This window comes from Lytechinus variegatus, chromosome 17 (assembly GCF_018143015.1).
Source record: "Lytechinus variegatus isolate NC3 chromosome 17, Lvar_3.0, whole genome shotgun sequence".
Lineage (NCBI taxonomy): Eukaryota > Metazoa > Echinodermata > Echinoidea > Temnopleuroida > Toxopneustidae > Lytechinus > Lytechinus variegatus.
Window position 1 is genome coordinate 10,275,207 of NC_054756.1, and position 19,907 is coordinate 10,295,113.

Sequence of the window (19,907 nt, forward strand, 5' to 3'; positions counted from 1 at the left end):
GAAACCTCCGGCTGTTCTTTGTCATATTTTTAATACATTTATTCCAGTCTTAAATTCAATCTACGGCGCGGTGCGAAGAATATCTAATATAAAGCATGTCAAAATTATTTATTAATTTCCCTTTTAAGTTGCAAAGTTAAAAATCCCGAGGCAGACTAGTCGGATGCCATGAAGGGCGCAAGATATATTCTGTCAATAGTTAGGCGGATAGATTCAAGATAAATCATAGCACGGTATCATCATGCTGTGAGTTTCTCAGCCACAATTTTATTTATTTTTTCACCGGAATCGACTTGTTTCTATCTGATCATTAGAAAAGACATATCACTTGTAGGATGTTGTTCATATCAATTGAGACTAGACACATAGTTTAATATCCAAAACGTTTAATAGTGTAATATTACATTATGACATTAACTGTAACTACCCATATTCATTGTAAATATGAACAACCTTTCCACAAAATTAATAAAGCGCTAGAAACTTCCCAAAATATATAACATGGATGCAATTGTATATAAACTATGATTGGTAATAGACACGTATTATAAAGCGTTTAATACTTGTACTGCAGCTATTAATGTATGTTAAAACAAAAGAAAGAGGGGGACCCCTTAAACGAATTTAGAAACAATGGAAAAAGGATTATCTAAGTTATAAGTTGATGACGTATAACATGTTCTTGAAAATGGTGTTATTTGCGATTAATAAAATGCTTTGTTAAATTCACTAGTTTCCGTATATATATATGTATAATTTCAAAATATTTGTAAAAAAAAAATATTCTCCCATGTAAAGGAGAGTGCCACCCTAGAAAAATATAACATTTCATACTTGGATCCTTTATAAATTTTCTAAGTCATCACCATAATCCATCGAACTATTAAGGAAATAATTACATTTGAAATTCCAATGTAAAACGATGTTTAAAATTGTAAACAACACTGCTTAAGCCCGATTCTCCAATAACTATCGTTTAAACTTTTGAACAATTGTTAAAGAGTTTTTAGAACAACTTGACTGCTTAGATATGAGTACTATATTGGTTAAAGTGAAGGGTATAAACAGCGTTGCTTGAAATTGTAAACATTTTTACGGAGTGTATTACTTATGATGTCACAGTGTTAAAAGTTGATAATTCCCTGTAAACAAGTTTGCAAATTTTTGGTGGATTTTATCTTTCAACCTTTTTTTCTCGTCTCATCCTTCAATTTTTCTTTCAATTATTTTGATTTGTTTTTTAACAAACTTGATTTCAGTGAAAATTTCCCCCTCGTGAGTAAACTTTATTCCAATTGAGGAATTTATGTCGGTATAATTAGATTGGATGTCGATTCGGTACATTTTTCTACGGGCAAATTTCGGTTAGGTTTTCCTCATTACGAAAGATTGCTTAACCCCGTGATACCAACCCTATCTGCTCTCGTTGGCATTTGTTTATTTCTTTTATTATTTTTCAACAAACTTATAATGTTCACAATGACTGAAAAAAGGCGTTTGAATTGCAATTTACAAATAAACATTAGCAAAACTGCTTCCTAGTTAAACTCTCCATTTGCCAATGTATTACCAATTTCGAACAAAAATTTACTTTCCCTGCGTCAAGGTTTTGCTTGTCCTTTTTTCATGTGTTTTGTTTATTCTTTCATTCGGATTAAATTCGCCCATATGTCTAACGACACCAGTACTCTAAATACCCATCGTAGAAAAGTATTGCTTATAAATGGTTTCAAGAGTACAATACACATCCGTGTGCAGTGTTTGTCGTATGTTTTTTTTTCTGACAAGTCCTGTAGTTTGCGAAAGTTACCATAGTAACAAGTTTTTCTCGACCAATCACAATCGATTAAAACTTTCAGATCGGACAACTTGACTGGTGGTGATGATGTCAGACAAGGGGCCCGTTTCGTTAAAACTTGTTTACATAACAAGTGCAGAATTTCTATTAAAAAAAATCTACAGCCAATCAGATTGAAGTATTTTTATTGGCTTTTGACTGTTATTCTAATTAGCTTTACGAATGGACCCCAGTTGACGACAATGATGCTAGATAGATTCGAGCTCGGTGTACTCTGCTTCCTGATTAGCCTCCAGGCCGGATCCATTGGTGAATGTTGGATTGTACAGACCCACCTGACTACTAGTGGACTTCCTTTGGTCGAACTTCGACTCGTTGTTCTGTTGACCCCTCTTCTTTTCTACACGTGCCTGCTGGCCTTTCTTGGTCAAATTCCTAATAAGTAAAGAAATATTCGAGTGAGCACATTAAGTGTAAAATTTTGTGTAATCATGCCACCATCTTAGTAGTATAGACATGATAGATTCTAGACTTCGGTGTACTTGTCATTTCTCTCCCCTTGGTTCATTCTCCCCGGCGCGCCATCCGGCCAGGGACCACGCTATCCCCTCTTAAGGGTAGGAAATCGTTGGGCTGTTTTCATTTCAGGCGTAGAGGCCGAGGATTGTGTTATTGATCAGCTTAAGGGCACATGAGAGTAATTCATCTGCGCGCAAAGCATGTCGGACAGGCGTAAGTAAAGATCACATGACTTTATTGATTAAAATAATCCATTAAAAATAGATCAAATGTTTGTAAATCAAAAGAAAAACGATAGAGATAATGCTATGTTCATATTCTTTCATAATTATGGCGTTTGGGGAGGCTACACTGCATTTTGGTAAAAAAAATGACAAGCAAAAAAGTCTTCAACCATAAATAAGGGATTTCGTACCAGGAACAAAAATGGACAAGCAAAAAAAATGGTCTTCAAGTCTTCAAGTTCAAAGGAATGGGCCAGGGATCAGTTGTGACTCGTCAGTGGGGGCAGTCTGCCCCCTTTGCCCCCCCCCCTACACCGTAGGTACGCTAATGGTTGGTGATCTGCAGGTGCATCGTCCTGCATGGCGCTTGGCGTTTACGCTTAGTTCTATATCATCTGAGGGAGGTCGCTATGAAATTATGACATCAAATACATAAAGCCCGCTTCACACTATGCGATTCGGTGCGACGCAATTTGAAGAAATCGAATTTGGGTTGAATATGAAAGGATCCAAGAAGTATTTTTTTTAAATTTAAAGTCAGGCATATGGTTACGAAAACTAAAATCATACATTTACTTTGCGGCACGCCCTATGGTCGGAATAAAGTCCAAATCCGCTTCAAGTCGCAGCCGATGATGACGTCATTACGATTTGGAATTTGATTTGTTTTTTATTCATTCAATTTATTCAGGAAGGCTTGAACTGGACTGAAATTCGATTTCAGTAGTCCTACACTGTCCTGAACTCTTATCCATAATATTTCAATAGTTGGATTGTCCATATCAAATATTATCATTAATTTGAAATTCGGATCGCAACGAATCGCATAGTGTAGAACGGGATTAAGATGCTATGAAGGTGACACGTACCGTCGTCTACAACAGATAACAGCAATAATGATGCCGACGATGAGGAGGACGACAAATACGACTACAACAGATGTAACCACTGCAACAAGACGACCTGCCAAATGAAAAAAGGTATTATTTTTCGATTAATTTTCCGGATGCAGACACTTCATGACGATGATCTAGAGTCCGTTGTAAAAAAAATCTAATGCAACAAATCTTGCGTAGCGTGAAATTTATCCAGTCATTGAAAGCGCGCATTCGGGACCTGGTATGGATGTGTTGACTTGAGTTTAATCTCGGCTCTTTCTGTAACTGCCATGGCTTTTCTTAAGCAACTACTGGTTTTTTTTCGCAAGTGGGAAAGAAGCTTTGTCAAGCTTTCCGAAACACTTTCTTCTTGAAAAGTTGGTAAATTTGCATATTCGGGATGACTACAATGTACTTCAAAATTTCCAGCTGTCTATTGTATATTTAGACGGGTCCATATATGGTTTGACCAGGAACAAATTGCAACAAATAATATTTCAACGGTTTTTTGTACTATTTGACCTCAGGAATAATATACTAAAAATCTACCAAATTTGCATATGGGAAAGTAATTATTTTCAAGATGGCGTCCAAGATGGCCGCCATTCACTGAAAATGGATATAATTCACTCATCCACCCTAGAGTCCTATTTGGGTTCATATTACATGGTCCAGTGGATAAACGAATTTATTGATACATGTTAGAGTGAACATTAGCACTCCTATAGGTACCAGGAAAATCCAATATGGCGCCCAAAATGGCTGCCGGAGGCTGAAAATCCAAAATTCATCTATTACTTATTAAGTGGCTTTAATTTGGTTTTTATTCAATTGTTTTAATGGTGAAGTAGTACATCGGTACAAGTTAAAAGGACAGCCAGTGGTCTGGTGTGTCCAAAAATCCTAGATGGCTTCCAAAAATTGAGTTTAAAATAGCTGTTAATGCTTAAAATGGACATACGTCATATAATATCCAACTGGGAGATATTATTTTGGTGTCTAGACCATGGTTTTAAAGGTCAAGTCCACCTCAGAAAAATGTTGATTTGAATCGATAGAGAAAAATCAGACAAGCACAATGCTGAAAATTTCATCAAAATCGGATGTAAAATAACAAAGTTATGACATTTCAAAGTTATGACATTTCAAAGTTTCGCTTATTTTCAACAAAATAGTTATACGAACGAGCCAGTTACATCCAAATGAGAGTCGATGATTTCACTCACTATTTCTTTTGTTTTTTATTGTTTGAATTATACAATATTTCAATTGTTATGAATTTGACGATTAGGACCTCCTTGCCTGAAGCACAAAATGTTAAAATAATGGAATTCCACGTGTTCAGGGAGTAATGAAACTTCATTTTACATGACAATGACGAGAAAATAAAAATATCTCATAATAAAATACAAAAGAAATAGTAAGTGATGTCATCAACTCTTTCATTTGGATGTAACTGGCTCGTTCATATAATTTTTTTGATGAAAATAAGCGAAACTTTAAAATGCTATAACTTTTTTATTTTACATCCGATTTAGATGAAATTTTCAGTGTTATGCTTGTTGATTTTTTCTCTTTTTATTCAAATCAAGTTTTTGTTGGGGTTGACTTGTCCTTTAATTGTCAAATAGTACATTGTGACAAGTTACAGGGACAGTCAGTGGTGCAGTATGTTGAAAAAAAAATCCAAGATGGCTTCGAAAATGGAGTGAAAAAATGTTGTTTCTACTTCAAAATATATAGTTTGTTCAATATCCGGGAATATGATTTTTATGCCTATACCGTGGTTAAATGTGTCAAATAATATATTGGGCTACATGTAAATTACAAGGACGATGGGTTGTCAAGTATGTCCAAAAGTCCAGAGTGGCTTTATAAAAGTAAAATTAGCCGCTAGTATTTATAAATGGACATAACTCGTGTAATATCCGTCAAGTGTACGTGATTTTGATGTCTTTACCATGGTTTTAAAGTCAGAAAATTTGTTACAAGGACAGTCAATGATCCAGTTTGTCGAAATTCCAAGATGGCTTCCAAAAAATCGGATTCTAAAATGACTGGTGTTACTTTGAAAATTGACATAGTTCATTTAAAATCCACCAAGGAGATATGATTTCGGTGTCCACACTATGGTCTCATGGTTGAAAAAATACGTTTGGACTGGTTACATAATTGTGCAGTTGTCCACTTTGCCTAAGAATCCAAGGCATCTAGAATGACTCATATCACTCAATAATGGTCAGAGTTCTACAAAATCTATCTGTAAGAAATAATGGTGGTATCTAAATTTTGGTATGAAGAGCAAAATAATACATTCGGACAAGAAACGAGGATGGTTAGTATTCCATTTTGTCAGAATGGGTGCTGTTACCAACTCATGAAACAATATGATAATTTATCCCCATGCATTTGAGTGTAGGCACCAAGATTATTTCTCACATGTGGATATTGTATGAACTGTGTCAATTTTTAAGTAACAACAGTCACTTTAAAATTTGTTTTTAAGCCAACTTGGATTTTAAGGAAAAATGGATATCTGCATATCATGGTATTAAACCAGTCCCACAGTATTTTTTACCCTTGAAACCCCAGTGTAGATACTAAAATAATATCCCCAATGTGTATTTGTAATGTTCTGCATCGACTTTCAAGTAACAACAGTCATTTAAAACCCCACTTTTTTTTAAAGCCATCTTCAAGTTTTGAACATACCTGACACCCGAATGTCCTTTCAACTTAACCCAATGTATTATTTGACCCTTTCAACTATAGTGTAGACAGTAAAAATATACTGAGGTGTATTTTTTTTTATAAACTATGTACAATTGCATAAGTAACAACAGTCAATTTATACCCCACTGACTGGTCTTGTAACTTACATGTACCCTAGTGTATTACATGACACTTTACACCATGGTTTAGACACCAAACTCATATTCCCCAGGCAGATATTGAACAAACTATTTCCTTTTATAAGTAACATCAGACATTTTCTACTTCTACATGAGGGCATGTAATACATATTTTTAAAGAATACATCACGGATAAAGATTTTTTATCATCATAAGAAAAAGCATAAAGAGACATTTTGAGGGTATTTTATAGTCCACCAAAGGGAAAGTTGTTCATCAGTGACATTACACCCTTGTCGCATTGACAATAGGAGGATCTCCATACACGCCATAGCATTAGTGATTGCAATATTCAAATGCTCATTACTTTCTCATTATTTGTCCGATTTTACTCAAACTTTCTTTATTCTTATTCTTTGATTTTTCTGTTTCTACCCAAACCTATTTGTTACAAAGGTTTCATTCCCCTTTAAATACTTACGGGAGGATTTTCTTTGCTGGGACGGTCTACTCTCTGCGGTGTAGTTGTGTAAGTGAAAAATAATATGGTAGGGGAAAAAATCAAACATATACATTAAAACTTTAATGTTCTTATCAATTACATAAATATCATTTATCTATCATCTTTTGCAACCCTTTTTTACGTTGTCTATTTACCCCCTTTTCCTTTCTTTTGTTTAGTTAACTCATCTTATAGCCATAATTTCTCAATCGAAGGCGAAGGGGCGTACAGTGCCATAGGTCCGAGCCCTGATGCGTTTAATGAATGCTTAGCAATTACACTATTCTGGAAGACATAATAATGTAGGCCTACCAACTCTTTCAACATTGCAATTTGTCCCCTCTTTCAATCATTTCTTTCTTTTCCTCTATTTTTTGTTAAAGTCATATACCCCATGCAAACCATTTCAGCACCCACGTACCGTCATTTCCGTACGTTTAATATGAACTTAGTATTACTACTACCGAGTCGTTATTTCGTTCTTCTCTTTCATTAAATCTCTCTCTCTCTCTCTCTGCTAATACCTCTTTCCTTGTTGGAAGATAAATTCGAAAGTCTCAGTCGGAATTCACCCCCTTCCCCCCACTCTCTGACCATGGGAGCTGGTTATCAGTCTAGACTTTTGAAGATTACCTGTAGTCGGGGTGCATTCGGTCCCGTTTCCGGTGAATTCCGCGTTGCTGGAGCACGTGAAAGACCCATTGGTGTTGATACATTCTGCATTTTCATCACAATCATGTGTGTTGGATGTACACTCGTTGATATCTGTATGTATTTGTGATAATTAAATGCTTGGATGAGGCAAAGGCTCTAGAAGATAAACGTTTGTGTCTGATTATGGAATGATCGACACAGATTGCTAGAGAGCATGTCGAGATCGTGCTCTTCAAGTTGTCGATTGATTTAAATGATGCCTTTTAGAAATACACATGTATATAGAAATGTGGGAGACCTTGTTGCACCCACAAATGTAATAACGCCCACAAATGTAATAACGCCCACAAATGTAATAACACTTTACCCACAAATGTAATAACGCCCACAAATGTAATAATTTTTGATAGCCCACAAATGTAATAATGACTTTACCCACAAATGTAATAAATTTGAAGGGATTTTTGGCGAATCCGTTCTAAACTAAAATCCTATAGTAATGCGTTCATATAGCACAAAAGTGCAAAGTCTTTTTTTCAGACCGGGTTAATAAAACATCAAAGTACAAGTCCAAAGTCTTTCTTCCAGACCCGGTTGTTTCAAAAATTATAATATAAATCCAAAGTCTTTTTTCCAGACCCGGTTGTTTAAAAAAAACTATAATAAAAGTCCAAAGTCTTTTTTTCCAGACCCGGTTGTTTCAAAAATTATAATATTAATCCAAAGTCTTTTTTCCAGACCTGGTTGTTTCAAGAATTTTAATAAGTCCAGTCTTTTTCCTGACCCAGTTATTTCAAAATTTATAATATAAGTCCAAACTAAGATACGATAATGATATTCCTGTGGAAAAAATGGGAATCGAGCTTAGTCTTTTCTCCAGACCCAGTTAATCAAAACTGGTGGAATTAATGTCTTTGTTGTTGTTTCAACTTATACGGTGTATATTGTGAATATATGCACTAAGAGTAAATTGAGAATCAAGCGTAGTCTTTTCTCCAGACCCGGTTGCCTGTTATTTTAACATTATGAATAACAGTTTAAAAACAGTATAAAGACCCCATAATCTTATTAATGCTGGATATAGCGTAGTCTTTCAGCCCGACCATTTTTTTCTTAAAAAAAAAACGCTAATAGTAAGAATTAAAAAAAAAATCAAAGTCTAAGACCAAACAAACCTTCAACCTAAGAACCTGTTTTAAAAGAGGTTTAGAGTGTTGTCTTTATTCCAGACCTAAAACAGTTACGAAAAAAAATCTTCTAACATAAGACCTTATATTCTTATTCTCGTGGAATAACACGAGTTTTAAAACGTACTCTTTCCTCTAGACCCGGCTATTAAAAAAAAGTAACTGAAAAACTTCGAATCTAAGACCAAATTTCCAAAGTTTCACCAAGTAAAAATATGTCTTTTTTTTAATAATTATTTATTTACTACCCCTACAAAACTTTGTAATAACGCGTGGGTAAAGCAGACATCCTTTCTCCAGACTTGGTTACTATTTGAAAAATAAAATAGTTTTTACAAATAGTTCAAGTTCAAGTTTACTTATTCAAAACCAAAAAAACATCACATCATAATCAAAATCATAATCAAAATAGATGTACATACAACGTAAATGACTTCATGAACATACATCAATCAGACTATATCATATACGAATTGGTTTTAGGACGCATTTAAAAGCAAAGCTTGTGAGTAGGGCCCTGGAATACTTATGATTATTAACGTAAAACATAGGATATACTAATCTACAAGATACAGAGAGAGAGATATAATATTCTAAAACGAATACCCAATAATCTACTTACTGTGGAACAACATGAAGACCGATTGTCGAAGATCGACTTTCCTCCAGACACAATTATTTCAGGAATAAAAAATCAATAAAACTCAACCCCCAACAACGAATCTAAGAACCAACAATCCTCCAAATTAAGACCATGCATGTAGAAAAGCACATGTTAAGAGCGTTGTCTTTATTCCAGACCCGGTGATTTAAAAATGATTTAAACAATCCTAAAAACAAAAGACTCATATTCTTATTCTTGTGGAATAACACGAGTATTATGCTTAGTCTTTCGTCTGGACCCGGTTATTTAAAAGATAAAGAAATATTTAAAAAAAATGACAGCTGAGACCAATCTTCAAAATTAAACCCACTTAAAATGCTTGGGGTTAGAGTGTTGTCTTTACCCCTCACCGACGTATATTATAACTTTTGAAACGACCGGGTCTGAAAAAAAGACTTTGGACTTGCATTATAATTTTTGAATTAACCGGGTCTGGAAAAAAGACTTTGGACGTATTTTATAATTTTGAAACAACCGGGTCTGGTAAAAAGACTTTGGACGTATATTATGATTTTGAAAAACCGGGTCTGGAAAAAGACTTGGACTTGTACTGTAATATTTCATTAACCGGGTCTGGAAAAAAGACTTTGAACTTTTGTGCTATATGAACGCATTACTATAGAATATTAGTTTAGAACGAATTCGCCAAAAATCACTTCAAATTTATTACATTTGTAGGTAAAGCCATTATTAAATTTGTGGGTAAAGTGCATTATTACATTTGTGGGTAAAGTGTTATTACATTTGTGGGTAAAGTGTTATTACATTTGTGGGCGATCAAAAATTATTACATTTGTGGGTAAAGTGTTATTACATTTGTGGGTAAAGTGTTATTACATTTGTGGGCGTTATTACATTTGTGGGCGATTATTACATTTGTGGGTGTAACAGACCTCCATCTTAAGCTTGGAGCTTGAAAGTGATGGAGGCCTCGAAAGGAAAGGGGATAGAAAACCAGACTGTATAGTGCAATAAAAGAGACTTGTCTGTTATCGCACAAAATAATAGGAATACATGTACAAATCAAATTCAAAACACATTATGAATACTTACATTGAGTATGATTCTTTTTTTTTAATCCACAGTTGCTTGCATTTACATGCATCCCTTTCAAGGGACACCGGCGGCGTGCACCTGCTATGTCCTTTCGCAAGGCACTTATAACGTTTATCACTCTCCATGCAACCAGGGGCCCGTATTCACAAAGCTTAATGATTGTAGAACATTTTTCTATGATTGATTCCATTGACTACATTGTACAAATAATCGTAAAAACGATTAATCGCCAACCTATGTGTTACGGGACCCAGGTGTCGAATGGGTAACCGGTAGATTTGAAAGTCAATGTGACTAGATTATTCATGTGTGCACCTACTAAACAAAACCCAGCTAGTTGCCTGGCAAGGATACTCCCCAGGGAGAGGAGAAGAAGCACTTTACGTGTGGAACAGTGATGGATCCTACTACGAAGTAATAATAGTTGCAATATAAAGCGTTTTGAAACCAAAGTATGAAGCACTGTATTAATGGAACTATATTATTGTTATTAATTGGACACCACTGTTTTATCTGGTTTCATTTTTTTTCTTTTTGGAATTCTTGTCGATGCTTTTAAGAAACTTGCAATGAATTTCTGTTAATAGGTTAATATAGTTATGCTCTACTAAACGTGTACATTTTTATTACACATTTGTAAAAAAAAATGTAAACGCTATTGATTCAATTCAATTATATTCAAAATGATTTTTATTGAGATAAAAACGTCCATCGAAGCACAGCGCCGAATTACAAAAACTTTTACAATACAAAATATTGAAATCATAAGAAATAAGCATTGTTTAGAGTATAACAACAAAAACGTAATACAATTAAGCAATAAGTATGGTTCATAACATAAAATAAACAAACATTATCACAAAACAAAATGTGTTCAATATGACATTAACGTCATTTGCTGGAAACACACAATTGAGATATACAACTGAATCCTATCGACCGAGAAGCTTTCTGTATCAATTCTTAAAATATATGTAAATAAAACGTTCATAGGGGTGTCGGCTGTGTATCTAAGGAAACACTATGCACCTTGTTATTTGAATAGTCTCATTCACCTGTTATCACCAATACAGTCAGAACCTACCTTAGTTTAACCTGCTGGACAATCCGCCGACAACGGACGTTGATGGCGCGTTACACCTATACGGGTGCCACGCACTGATCTCTCCCCTAGGGGAGAGATCAGTGGTGCCACGAGCCTAATTACATCAGGAGGGCTAAAGACATTCGTTCGACCCAACCCATTCGATTTTCTTTAATCGGATATTCCTGATTTACAAAAGTGTGTGAATACGATTCAAAATCTAACACTGATTCTAGAAATGGTAACTACTGAACTTCCTTTGCCCAAATTGGGAAGATATATCAATGATTTGGAACTATTTTTTGACTGGCGGAAGAATTGGGGCTATTTTATTGTTTCAGTTGATGAATTTGACCCATCATAGTTATCTTCATGAATGGCGATTTAAAAAGAAAAAATAGCTGGCTACGACACTCCTCTCTGGTCAGATATGGAATGTCAGATATATATATCCTATTCAAAGATAGTAAACATTCCACCCTCTAATTTCACATTTATTTTTCATGAATATTTCTTAAGTGCCATTTTAACACACAAGTCTATGGGGAATGTTTTACGCGCGTGACACGTACAAAAATTATCCCATTTCTGTAGCTGACAGATTCGTGGAGTCGGGCGATCAGTGGTGTGGCGCAGTTGTGTGTACTATGTGGATCAGTGGCGTAATGTGAAGGGAGAATTAAGAAGACAAAGTACGGCCAGTAACGATCTGGACTAAACCTACCTGTGCATTTGGTTCCGTTTCCGGTGAAGCCTGCATTGCAGGAGCACGTGAAAGACCCATTAGTGTTGACACAGTCTGCATTTTCATCACAATCATGTGTGTTGGCCGTACACTCATTGATATCTGTATTTATTTGTGAAACGAATAAAAATCTGTGATAAATGCTGGATAATAAGGCAAATACTTCAGAACTAGTGTCTGACAATGAAATGACGTACACAGAACGCTCGTTGGGTGACCTTGTCGATTGATTGAAACTTTTAAATACTGCTTTTTAGAAATACAAATCAAATTTAAAACACATACTTGCATTTAACCATAAAAAGACCTGGGGCTGAAATTCAGTCCCTTGACATTTTTTTTTCGTAATAAATCCGCCGCACTGCGTAGCTCGTTGATTGCAATCCTTGGGTATGCAGTTCTGAAATTACGCACCATTTCGCATATGCAGACCCAAATTTGCCCCATAACGTGGTTTCGCCTACAAATTCAAAGCAAATGTTTTTAGCCTAAATTCATGAAAGTGTCATTATCTTTTATTTTACTGATTGAAATCAATCAACTCCATCTTGTTTATGGGCAGTTACCGACAATTTCCATTGAAAAAACTATTTAAATAAATCAAACTCTAGAAAAAAATAAATACATAAGAAATTCAGAGAGCAATAGAATACATAAAAAAATAATGTGATATTGATATATTTTGAAACACATTTGATCAGATCTGTATAAAGAGTCTGTGTACCAAAAACTTGCATTTTAGGGGCATTATTTAGTTAAGAATCGGAGCAAACTTATCATTTTTGCATAAATTAGTACAATTATTTAGCAATGAGATTTTCCGCAGAATTTAAACGCATACTTTTTTTCGTCGCGATGGTGCTGAATCAGCCCCCCCCCCCCGTCTACAGCAAGTCTATTTATGGGTAAATATGATATTTTTTTCTTGTTTCTACAGTTGGCTTGTTTTTCCATGCACACCTTTTAAGGGACACAGATGACCTTCATCCTGTAATTGAAGACCATTGTTTTACTTTTTGATATTTTCTAACATTCTTGTCGATGCTTCTGAAAATTTACCCATTAATTTCTGTTTAAAAAAAGGGTTTTAAAAATACTCAAATAACTAATGAAGTGTTTTCCCCTCTAATAGCTGGGCTGTTAGAATATATATCGCCCCTTACCTTATAATAATGCAAGCTCCACTGCCAACCTTCAAGTTCTCTTCATTAAATAAAAATACTCCGTATCAGGGGCGTATCCAGTATTTTCCAAATGGGGGGGGGGGGCACATGCAATTTTCACTAGGAAAATTTGACAAGCCAAAAAAAAAGGGTTTTCACCCTAAATCCAAGGTCCTCGCTTTCAAAAGGGGGTGCAAATGTGTTAGAACGGTATATGTACATTACATACAAATTTTGATAACGCCTCTCAAAAGGGAGGGGCACGGGCTGAATGTGACCCCTCCCCCGGCCTGGATCCCCCCAGTGCATTGTATATATTTTTATTTTTATTTATGAAAAAATTGAATATTATTTTGAGATATGCAACTGAAACTAAAGGCTACTTTATCAATTCCGAAATGAAATATGTAGGCCTAAAATGAAAATACCATAAAGTTTCAGGTGCGCATAGCACTACGAGTCATGCTATTGACATAGTTCATTGCAACTGTAATCACCAGTACAGTCAGAAACATATGGACCTAATATAGGAGGTCCATGGTCAGAACCTACCTATACATTCGTTTCCAGTGAATCCCGCAATGCAGGAGCACGTGAAAGACCCATTAGTGTTGACACAATCTGCATTTTCATCACAATCGTGTGTGTTGGCTGTACACTCATCGATATCTGCGTACATTCGTGAAACGAATTAAAATCTGTGATAAATGCTGGATAATAAGGCAAAGGCATCAGAACAAGTGTCTGACTATTGTCGGTTGAATGAAACTTTTAAATAATGCTTTTGAGTAATACAAATCAAATTCAAAACACATTATAAATACTTGTATTTAACAATAAGACATAGGGCTGAAGCCCCATGATAGTTTTTTCGCGATAAATCCGCCGCACAATAATAAAATTTGTGATAATTGCTGGGATTAGGCAAAGACTTCTGAAGAAAGAAATTCGTGTCTGATGGTGTTATGACTTTACGTAGAACGCTCGTTGAGTGCCCTTGTCTGTCTCTTTTAAAACGATGCCTTTTAAAAATACAAATTAAATTCAAAACACATTATGAATGCTTGGGTTTACACATTTTTCTTTGTTTCCATAGTTGGCTTACATTTCCATACACCCCTTTCAAGGGACACAAGTGACACCATCATCTTATTGGTTAGATAAAATATCGCTCCTAAAACGTTACAATGGTACACACCCCATTACCACCATTTCTTCATGAAGTGCAGGTTCTTTCTCATTACAGTTAGATAGTATTTTCCCTTCTACTCTCCATAGAAATATGATATTGCGTATATTTACACATTTGTGAAAATAAATGTAAATGCTATTAATTACACATTTGTGAAAATAAATGTAAATGCTATTTTCAGTTATGCAACTAAATACTGTGCTTTATCAGTTCCGAAATGAAATAAGTAGGTCTAAATACAACTTTACAAAAGTCAATAACTTATCAGGTGCGCGCATCTATTGGAGCACTATCCTATTGGAATAGCTTCATTGCAACTGTTATCACCATTACAGTCAGTACCTATCTCTGCATTCGTTTCCGTTTCCGGTGAATCCAACAGTACACACGCACGTGTAAGACCCTTTATTGTTGAAACAATCTGCACTATCATCACAACTGTGTGTGTTTGTTGTGCACTCATTCACATCTGTATAATTGGTACAGGTGAATAACGATACAAAATAAAATTATGATTGACTACTTATAGATATGGCATGTTTGGATTACGAAAGACTTTAGGATGAGAGTAAATTAACGCTGTTAAGGCGACCGCACACCTTGAAATTCGCGAAGGACCTGGTGAAGACAACATCCCATTTCCGCCATCTCTTGCCAACCAGAGACTCGAATATTCGATCAACAAGCCATTCTAGACCATGCACACTACCCAGATTCAGGACAAACAGATTAAGAGACAGTGTAATCACATATCTTGTAACTCTATTGAATAATCTATAATCATTTTACACACCCAACTGAATGTTTCCAGTATGTCCACTGGATGTTTCCGAATTTGTCTATTGTAACGTACATTTGATATTTATATTTTTTTTTTATTCATACATAGATAATACAGACACTTATTTTAAAGAACTCAAGAACTCTGTTCTATATATGCTCTTTTAATTAAACTACTCAGGTACTTCTTTTTTAATCCAAATACTCCTTTATGGAAAAAAATCATTTCATAACAAATCATACCTAACTGGATAATTTTATACTTCAAGATGTTATTTTCCGTCATCGTTGAACTGTTGTGAATTACTTTAGTTGCACTGGCTTAAAAACATACATCCCAATATAAATTGTTTCTTCCTTAGTTTTCCATTAGTTGCATTATAATTACTTTTACCGATATTTTTTTCCATGTTTGTTAAATACCCAATCTTTGTAACTTTGCTCCTGTCTCCTTCTCTTCCTCTTTTTCATTCTGTCTTTCGTTCCAACCAATATGTTTTCACTACATGTACTTTATTCTATCTCTGAGGCTTTCTTCTCATATGCTGAGTATTTCAATTTATTTCTTATATGTATAATTACTTTGTAGAACAATTTTGATATTTGCCTATTTTGTTCCAATTTGTATATTTTTAAAATGTCTGTATAAACCATTTGTAAACTGCATGTAATTCAGCCTTTGGCTGCTATTTTCAGTGAATATTGAAAATAAATAAACAATTCAATCAAATCAATCAAATTTAGATTGATCTGCGACCCGATTTCAGAATAAAATGTAGTACAATGTGATGCTAATAATGAGACTTGGAATATCTTACTGTGTAATGTTCTAAATCATCGTACGAATACCTACGTTCAAATCTGAGACTATGCTCTCATCCTTCTTGAAAGCGAAATTAATATCTAGTCGAAGTGACGTCATAGCAGTCGTACGATTTGCTATGATTTGAAACTCATTTGGCCTTTACTCCAAAATAGAGGATTTCAATTTTTTTTCAAAATGGTTTTATTATTATTCTTTCAATTAATTTCAACCTCCAATAAATGATACATTCCATTCACATTTTTAGAAAATGAGCAAAATGCGATTTGTTCCAAAATCGGATCGCGAACAGTCGTCAGGTGTGCGGTGGTCTTTTCTAACCCATCGGCAAGAGTGTGTTGGGTCCGATATGAACAAAAATAACAGCGCCTATCTCATCTCAAATTCTGGTGCAAGATCGAGTAGGCCTAGATACTAATAGTCCAGTAGATGGTCTCATAGGCCATGTACAAGACAAGGAAAAGTTGTTAAGTACAAGGTTTTTTTGTTGATTCGTGTTCTAGATTGGTATTGAAGTAAATTCGTAGCCTAATTAGCATAATCATCTAATTAGCATATGTTCGATATGTAATATACTACTTCTCTTAAACCAGAAAGATTAAAAACATAAATAATATCATTTTTCTAAGAGGTCATGCGACGTTGAATCCATGCATAACCATATTTTAAATATCTAAGTTATGCAATTATCGTAATCAGCCTAATTAGCATTATGAGCTAATTAGCATAAGTGTAATACACTGTATATATGTATTTGTGGATGTCTATCCAGAAAATTCCCAATACGTAAATAATGCAACCCTTTTATAGTTTTCTATAGCGAGGAATTCATTTATGACATTATTTTTTCCATTTTAACCGATGTTAGCATAATGCACTAATTATCTATATAAAATACATGTTTCTTTGTCATTTCATATCGAGAATGCCCGAAAAATTAATAATACAGCTATCCTATGGTTTTCTCTGGCGAGGAATTCATTTATGACATTATTTTCCATTTTAACCAATGCAGTCGCTGTATTAAATTAGCATAATTAGTATAATCAAGCTAATGCACTAATTAACATACACACACACACACACACACACACACACACACACATATATATATATATATATATATATATAATATTTATTTATTTGTCAAAGTACTACAACAGCCAGAAAACATAAATAATAGAGCTATCCTATGGTATTATTCTATGAGGAATTCTTTTAAGAAATTATTTTTCCCGTTTAACAAATGTTACTGTTTTAATTAGCGTAATTAGCATAATGCGCTAATTAACTTATGAGCAATTCTTTACATGTTAATATATATTCCTTTGTCATTTTATATCAAGAATACCTGAAAACATGAATAGTACAGCTATCCTATGATTTCCTATGACAAGGAATTCACTTATGACATTATATTTACCTTTTTACCAATGTAATTTTCGTAATTAGCATAATGCGCTAATTAACATATAGGTGAAATATATTATATTGAGAAATCCTGAAAACAAACAATTACATCTATCCAATAGTTTTCTATGAGGAAGAATTCTTTTGTGACATTATTTTCCCCGTTTAACAAATGTTATTGTGTAATTAGTGCAATCAGTATACTGCGTTAATTAACATAATTAACAATATAATATATATATATTCCTTTGTCATTTTATATTAAAAATGCCTGAAAACATGAATAATACAGCTATTTCATAGTTTTCTGTGACAAGGAATTAATATGATATCGTATTTCACTTTAAACAATGTTATTGGTGTAATTACCTTAATTGGCATAATGAGCTAATCAAAGTGGAACGCCTCTTGCAGTCTCGCCTGCATTACACAATTTTATACAGCAGCAGTTTTGACTTTGAAAACAGCTATTGCATAAAATATTCACGTAAGAACAATCCATACGATGTCCATTGATAAAAAATGGCCTTAGACCATGATCAAGTGACCTAAAATGTGTGCAAAACAATCCTTCATCCTTGATTACCCATATGTTTATGTTTCATGAACTACATGTAGATCCACAAACTTTCTAAGATACATGTATGATGCCAAGTTAAAAAATACCCCTAACATGGCCAAAGTTCATTGACCTTATATTACCTTTGATAATGGTCATTTGACCTGACATGCGCACAGGATATACAGGGATAGGCCTACATGGTTGCATTTATGTCCAAGTTTCATTAACTACAGGTACATCTGGATCCGTAAACTTTTAAAGTTATGAAAATTCCACAAATACCCCCAACATGGCCAAAGTTCATTGACGCTAGGTCATGTGACCTGAAACTCAAACAGAATATTCAGTATTACTTGATTACCCTTATGTTTAAGTTTCGTGAACTAAGTCCATACACTTTCTAGGTTATGACATTTAAAAAAAATTATCCTTGATTAAGATTTTGATATGTATTCCCCCAACAAGATCTTAGTTCATTGGCCGTAAATGACCATTGACCTTAGTCATGCGACCTGAAACTGAGGCAAGATGTTCAGTAATACTTGAATAATTTTATGTCCCAGTTTCATGAACTAGGTTCATATACTTTTTAAGTTGTGATGACATTGACTTTGCTTGGTTTATTTTTAATGTTGACGACGCTACATTCGCTGCCGCCGTCGGAAAAGTTGCGCCTATAGTTTACCTCTGGCTTTGCAGGCGAGACAATAACTACAGTGACAACAAAATATATGTATTGCGCCTGTATTTTAATTACCACTAACCATAGGATAGCTGTATTTTTCATGTTTTCAGGCACACTCGATATAAACTAACATAGAAAAAAAATGAAAATCCATAATTTATTGTTCGAAATAGACATGAAATGAAATACTCCGAAAATTTGCTTTGCCCAATTGATTGTGGGCCCTGCAGCCGCTGAGCAAGGCCAAATCGACGAGGCTCTATCCCTTTAATCGTTGAACATCAAACAGGGTAGCAGCAACTCCCATCTTTTTACGTCTTTTGGTCTGACGCGGCCGGGGTTTGAACCCCCGACCTCCCGATTGTGAGACGGACGCTCAACCAACTGAGCCAACACACCGGTCATAGGAATATATCCTTGATATATTGGACATAGATGTTAATTAGTGCATTGGGCCAGTAATTCTAATTGAGGCATTGACATTGGTTTAATGGAAAATTACTGTCATAAATGAATTCATCAACATAGAAAACATTACAAGAGCTGTATTATATATGTTTTCAGGCTGATGTAGGCAGTACTTTGACACAGAAATCTATCTATTGCAACTATTGTTTAAAGGAAAAAGATGATGTCACAAAAGAATTCCTCATCGAAAAACTCTAGGCATGATAGGATAGCTGTATTATTTATGTTTTCGGGAATTCTCGCTCAGTATAAAATGACAAAGGAATATATATATTGCACATATATGTTAATAAGCGCATTATGCTACTTATACTAATTACGACATTTACATATTGATTAAAAAGGGGAAACATAATGTAAGAAATTAATTCCTCGTCGTAGAAAACCATGGGATAGCTGTATTATTCATGTATTCGGGCATTTTCGTCATAAAATGACAAAGGAATACATGTATTGCACATATATGTTAATTAGCGCATTATGCTAATTTTACTAATTACGACAATTACATTGGCAAAAAGAGGGAAAAAATAACGTCAGAAATTAATTCATCGTGATAGAAAACCATGCGATAGCTGTTTTATTTATGTGTTTGATGTGTTTGGCATTTCCGATATAAAATGACAAAGGAAAGTATATATTGCACATGTATAATTGTAAT

At 34.5% G+C, this 19,907-nt stretch overlaps 1 protein-coding gene across 1 annotated transcript in view; it reads right to left on the minus strand.

Annotated features, from left to right (window-relative positions):
• Positions 1-1,835: 1,835 nt before the first annotated feature.
• LOC121431232 (fibrillin-2-like) overlaps positions 1,836-19,907 on the minus strand; it is a 102,156-nt gene continuing 84,084 nt past the window's right edge. The window contains exons 14-19 of the mRNA XM_041628743.1: positions 13,879-13,995; positions 12,143-12,265; positions 7,407-7,538; positions 6,753-6,785; positions 3,411-3,504; positions 1,836-2,233 (exon numbers count right to left, since the gene is read on the minus strand). Of these exons, the coding sequence (XP_041484677.1) occupies positions 2,047-2,233; positions 3,411-3,504; positions 6,753-6,785; positions 7,407-7,538; positions 12,143-12,265; positions 13,879-13,995 (686 nt within the window). The 3' untranslated portion in view covers positions 1,836-2,046. The remainder of the gene's footprint in view (positions 2,234-3,410; positions 3,505-6,752; positions 6,786-7,406; positions 7,539-12,142; positions 12,266-13,878; positions 13,996-19,907) is intronic.